The following is a 6,133-nucleotide window of genomic DNA, read 5'->3' on the forward strand; positions in this document are numbered from 1 at the left end:
AACTCACCTCTTTGTGAATATGTGAAATTTACTTTGAGACATTAGAAACCAATACTTGCATTGTCTAGATCAGGCTGTTCTTTGACTGCCTGCCCCTTGCACACAAAGCTGCAAATGCTGCTTTCACTCCTATACTACTTCTGTGCTTTGAATGAAGGTGTTTTTTTTTTTTTTTCTTCTCACAGGACTCCTGAGCTGCTCTACCTTACCTAAGTTGCTAAGTTACTCTGCCAGACATCAGCGAATAGACATCTACAGGACTGGCAGAAGGAACAAGGTTATCCCCAATGCACCTGGGAAAAAGTGTTTTGTTTTTTCTCTCTAGCAAATGTATAAAGCACGTTTCTTGTCAAAAATAGAGACACAGTTATGATTAACAAATTGTAAACTTCCCATTTCCCTTTGTTTAAAATGATTTCCGGGGCAAAAAAACCAAACCATCAAAACCAACAGTGAACGTCCACTCCTAAAACCTGCCAACTCACCAATCAACAGCCATGCACCTTCTAAGACCATCTGTGCACAGCCTGCACGGTTCCACCCTGCAGAGACAGCAGGGAAGCGACAGGAACCAAGGTCCTGTCCACTGAACCAAGGTCCTGTTCAGTGATCTCTTCAGTCTCAAGCCCTTTTGCAACTGCAAATTCACAGGTTAAGGATAAGATTTCCGAAGCAGACTAACTGGAGAGGAAATGCGCAGAATTGTTAGCTACTTTTGAAAGCCTTGCAAGAAAATGCGACACTCTCCTGTACGTGACTGCTAGGTAGTTGACATTTCAGAATAATTTGACCAAGTCATCTTTACCTTGATCCTTCAGAGTCAGACACGTGCTTTACCTGGTGACAGTTCTTACTCTCAAGTGCAATCTTAGTTTTTGTTTTTACATAACTCTCTGTATCTGCTGATCTCAGAGTACCTACAAAAAGAAGAGCATGTCATTAGACTGTTACCATGACAGAAAAATAAACAGGATAAAGCTGCTTAAATGTGACAGCCAACAAGCAAATGACCCCCTTGAACAAGCAAGGCATTGAGCTAGGCTCTGCCCCGCTCACTAAGTGTGAAAAACCTTACGAAACAGAATGCATTGGAGTTGGTTCTAAACAAAATCATCTCAAGTCTGTCATATGCTAACCCACCTGGAGAGAGGAATTCAGTCCTCTAGGAAACAACTGTGTTGTAGGTATGAATGCTGTGGTCTCTGGAACAAAGAGGCCTGGACAGTGAGCTAGAGAGAGTGGATGAAATAAATGTGCTAGGAATTTTGTTTTAATAAAGAAAGAGTGCTCAGTATTAAAAGAAGTCCAGTAAGACACATAGCTTCACTTAGTTCCTGTCGTCAGCTCAGTTTAAAATCTACTGATTACAGAAGCAGCAGCCCCACTGATCTCGAGTGCTTCTGCATGGCCAGAGCTCCTTGCTGCTAATCCTAAGCACTTCTTAAGACTACCACTGCCATCAGAAGAGATCAGAACAGCTGATACAAGGTCCTTCAGATCTCAAATTTTATTTAAGAAAAAGAGAGAGAAAGAGACAGAGAGAAATACGTTAATTACAGTAAGGACTAAAAGTAAATAGGAGGATTAGCTCCAAATCTGTTAGACAAAATAATGCTTCAAGAGGCATTTGAATTTTTTCATCTCGACTAAGTGGCACGCTCCGCCTGGTGTGAGACAGCACAGCCCTCAAAACCAGGCTGTGCAACTAGGTTGACATTTGTATACTAGAGAATTGATGCAAAGCAGCCTGGTTTTACCAGTGACCGCTCTCAGCAGGTTGCCCATATGCAGAATGGGAGTGGACAGCCGGCTAGATTTCCCTCACCAGTATAAATCATTCACTTCTCAAGCCAGTCAGGCGCTGCCAACTAATACCTGCTGTGGGTCTGCACAAGCACCTCAAAGTCAGTATCTTAGAGCTCTTAAAACCTTGTTTATCACAAAGCAATCCTCCTCTAGAAAGTCTCCTTGTACAGAAGGTAACTTACACATTGAACTTCACTCCTATATGCACACTCCTATCAATCAACAAATATTCTTTAGCAGATGCACAGGAAGCTGATGACAGAACAAGTAGTTTTATTCACTGAGTCAGTTTTGACACTGAAGGGCGTTAAACAGCTAAAAACATTTATAGGGAGTTCCACTTACAACATTATTCAGAACACCAGTGGTGCTTCTGTTCCTTCTAAGGAGTGTTTAGATGGAATAGTGTTACCCCTTCACGAGAGTCAGTAGCAGTGGGGGGAACATAGCTAGCAAGGTTTACATAAAACTAACAGTCATGTTATGCTCAAAAGCTTAAGTTTATTGCTCTATTTAATGACTACCACCAGGATTTTTAAAAAGAATGCCAGTTCTTCCTGCTAGCTTCTCACTGAAGGAAATATTTTAAATACAGCAATAAAATCAAGTGGTTTAAAGATAACACATTTTGCCACACATTCATGCAAACCCTGCTGACAGGATTTTTACAGGTTCATGGATACAGAATAAACACAAAGGATGTGTACTGAAATACTGGGAATCTTTCCCCACAGTGATGAACTTGTAGGCATAATATTACAGGCCCTACCTTGCACCTACTGACGTCAATGGCTAAACCTCAGTGGGAGCAGGATCAGCCCTTATTGTTCTGAGAGCTGCTTTACCTTCTCCTGATTAGGAAGTGCAGTAAATTCTCAGAATCATCTGCACTAATAAAAGCAGTGGGTTTTGGTTATTGTTACAAATAAAGAGAAGCAAAAATATTTTTAGTAGATCATTACAGCTTCTATTCACAAAACACTCGTCTTTCATGTTAAGTGTCCTCTGTACCTCCATTCTTCTCTGCTCAATAAAGCACTTAAACATGTGCTTACCTCTGAGCACTAAACACAAACTACAGTCTTCACAGCCTCACTTAGGTCTAAAAAGAAAAGCCTGGGCAGCAGTCCGTAGTGCCAAAAGCGAAATACTGCTGCCTGGACTAGTGATCAGAACGGGCTAACGATTGTTTAACTTTGGTTAGAGGGCAAATTTATCAAAAAGCAGCCAACACATTCAGACCGAGGTTTTTTTTTAAAGTTGCCTATAGGATTTGTCTTAATTTTAATAAGCAGTGGGCATCTGGTCACCCTCAGAGCTTTGAAACAAGTTACATTTTTAATAAAGATAAGTTCAACTCACAACATTCCTCACCTGATTACAAACCTCAAATTTCAGGGGAAATGGTATTTGGATTGTGGTCTGACTACATAAAAAGACAAACTATTTGCAAAAATCAAACCTGGTTACAGGCTGAAGTACCAAAATATTGATAAAGTAGAGTGTGAAGAATTTATTTTCAGATTAACTTCTCCTGGTCACGTCAGATTCACGGAGCTGTCACGATACTGGGGTACATTGCTGGTAAAAAATTAGAGGGAAGAATTTGACTCATCATTGAAATATTTTTCCCCCTTAGTTCTGGTACCAGTGGTGGTGGACAGCTTTAGAAAAAGCAAATGAGCAAATATGATGTGTGAAACATCATTTCAATGTGAATCTACTTGAATCTTTCAATGCAGAGGCTCAGAAGGTTTACAATATACACAGTATTCGGTAATTTTATATGTAAAAACGATTAGAAAGAGGCAAGAAGTTACTTTCAAGCTTAGTCAACATACGGCACATTTCAGCATGACAATTCAGAAAGTTTTACACTGGATTTGGATACATCAGCAATGGTCTTTTAAAAATAGCAAAGTGAAGACAGTGGATTTTTTTCTTTTCTCTTGCTTTTGTAACAAATGAAGCTACTATTCTTATTTACAGTATAAATAAGTCTTTTTTGGTGTCCTGTCATATAAGTTTAAGACAAGGCATACCTCAGCTCTTAAATGTCAACGCAAACAAGAGCATAAAAGCAATATCAAAGTAAAATAATATATCTTTCTTTGTAGCTAAGACAGCCAGGTTACCACGTGTCTTGTCAGATCTGAAATATATCTGAATGCAGTCAAAAGTTCTCTTGGTTTTAGCCTTTAGGAATGTCATGAACACTTATTCTTCAGCTGCTCTAGAAAGCTGTTTTCCGTACAAGCTCATGACATGATGGACAAATTGATACTGTTCACAAGTCTGGATCATTCCTCCCCTGGAAAGGAAAGAAAAAAAGGGGAAGGAAACAGAAGCCTTATTACATGCAAACACGTGAGGAAACGGCACAGTTAACATGAAGCTTGTGTTACACACAAAAGGTCTGTTCCAAAGCTTCCTGAAAGGAGTGAAAAGTGCCCGCTGATTGCAACCAGCTCGAATTTCATTTTGAAAGTCTCTGATAACCAAGGAACAGAGGGTCGTCAGAACAGGAAGGGGCTTTACTTTCTTTTTTCTTGGCAGAGGCTCTTCCCTAGTAAGGCAACAGCACCGTCACAATTTACATTCATATTACCAGAGCATCTACACTCCAAGCACCATTTTAAACACCATGAAACACATTCCCCATCCCACAGCTCTAGACAGACAGATGGACACAGGGGGAATAGAGGGGAAGTAGCTTATCCAAGATTTGACGGCTGCACTAGAGACTGAGTTCATGACTACAGAGGCCAGGCCAGGCCAGCCCAGACAACTGAAGCAGCACACGACTTTCTCATTCTGGAATGAGATTTCTCTCCTCTGTGCCAGCGCGTGTTGTGTTTTCGGCAAGTTCACTAGGGAACTAGAAGATGGCCAGCAGGATTTTGGAACAGACAACGGAACTTCAACAAAAGACTGCTTGGATTTGTAACTGAACTGACTGCCATGCACACCTCGATCCCAGCACAGAAATCTGGTTTGGTGCAACTGTTATTTTAGTTTTTGCTGTTCTCTTTAAAACTGCAAACCTGGAAGGAAATGCAAGCAGGAGCAGAAACAGTTTGCTTTTCCGTGTATCATTAGCCTGTGTGTTTCTGCAAGCTGCATATTAATCCACGCCTGAGTACTACAAAAGAAAAAGGATAAAGCTGTCCATTTTAAGCATATTTTCCCAACATTTAAAATTCCGCTAAGAGTACCTCATCAACAGTGATATGATCTCTCGATAATCCATTATGAAAATAATTAAACCCCATGGCTCTAATTCACAGAAGGTTTATGCAGAGTTGTGCCAGCACTGCTGCTGGTGCACAGATCCTGGGAACGCAGTGCCAAAAGGAGGCTGAAGCAATAAATAGGGTTGAGGAATGTGGGACCCCATGGATGACCAGAGCCAATCAGACCGCATCAGTCTGAAGAGCAGCATGGGGTGCACTCTCTCCTAAACCTTCACCAGAAGAAATTAATGAAAAGTTACTTCCTCTGAGCCGAACGGAGAGCAGGCTCTTAGCACCTTCCTTGGGAACTGCCCTCTTCAACGGCATCTAGCTTGACAATTGTGGGTCACACAGTAACCGTATCAGTAAGGGTTAGTTAAGTGAGCAAGACAATGTCCTCTTCAGCCTCTTGCAGTTATTTTATTAAGCAGCTGCTTGAAATAACACTTAACAACGAGCAGGGAAGGGCAGGGACCCATGTTCCAACCTCTCTTCTAAAAGCAAAGGTGGGAAACACACACTGTGTTTCTAAAGTATCTGTTTCCTAGCTGAATAACTCCTCCTCCTTTGCTCTACTTAATACAAGCTCACAGTTGATCTGTTTGAGTCCTCCTGTACTGCACACAGCATTGAAATATATTTATGTCAGCCTGTGACACACAAGGAACATTAGTCATATCTGGCAATTAATCCCCATCCAATTCAGGGAGCAACCTCACTGTTAATGGAAGTTGTAGCAACAGAACCACTAGGGCAGCCAAGTTTCAAGTTTCAGACCACGGGCAATGATTTTCCTTTTTATCTGTGATGGCCTCCTCCCCTTCCCACACACATGCACACCATGACATGTGCTTGCTGTCCAGGCTTTGGCTCAGAATAGAGAAACTATGTTTTCACCCCTATTTGCCACATAAACCTTTCAAATCTGAGCTGCATTGTGGGAAGGGACAGCGAATATTTCTCAGCACTGTGGGAAGGATACAGGAACGATCACTTCCTCTCATTAGTCATGCTAGGTTATTTTAGGATCAGCTATCAACCACTGGTGCAAGGCGCAGCAGACAAGATATTTCCAAGGGATCTGTGAGGTAGGG

At 41.4% G+C, this 6,133-nt stretch overlaps 1 protein-coding gene across 1 annotated transcript in view; it reads right to left on the bottom strand.

Moving 5' to 3' along the window:
- Positions 1–3,759: 3,759 nt before the first annotated feature.
- The window catches only part of PTPN5 (protein tyrosine phosphatase, non-receptor type 5 (striatum-enriched)), a 75,381-nt gene continuing 73,007 nt past the window's right edge, over positions 3,760–6,133 (bottom strand). The window contains exon 13 of the mRNA XM_010131526.1: positions 3,760–4,117. Coding sequence (XP_010129828.1) covers positions 4,024–4,117 — 94 coding nt within the window. The 3' untranslated portion in view covers positions 3,760–4,023. The remainder of the gene's footprint in view (positions 4,118–6,133) is intronic.

The sequence above is a fragment of the Buceros rhinoceros genome, unplaced genomic scaffold (assembly GCF_000710305.1).
Source record: "Buceros rhinoceros silvestris isolate BGI_N320 unplaced genomic scaffold, ASM71030v1 scaffold12662, whole genome shotgun sequence".
Classification (NCBI taxonomy): domain Eukaryota; kingdom Metazoa; phylum Chordata; class Aves; order Bucerotiformes; family Bucerotidae; genus Buceros; species Buceros rhinoceros.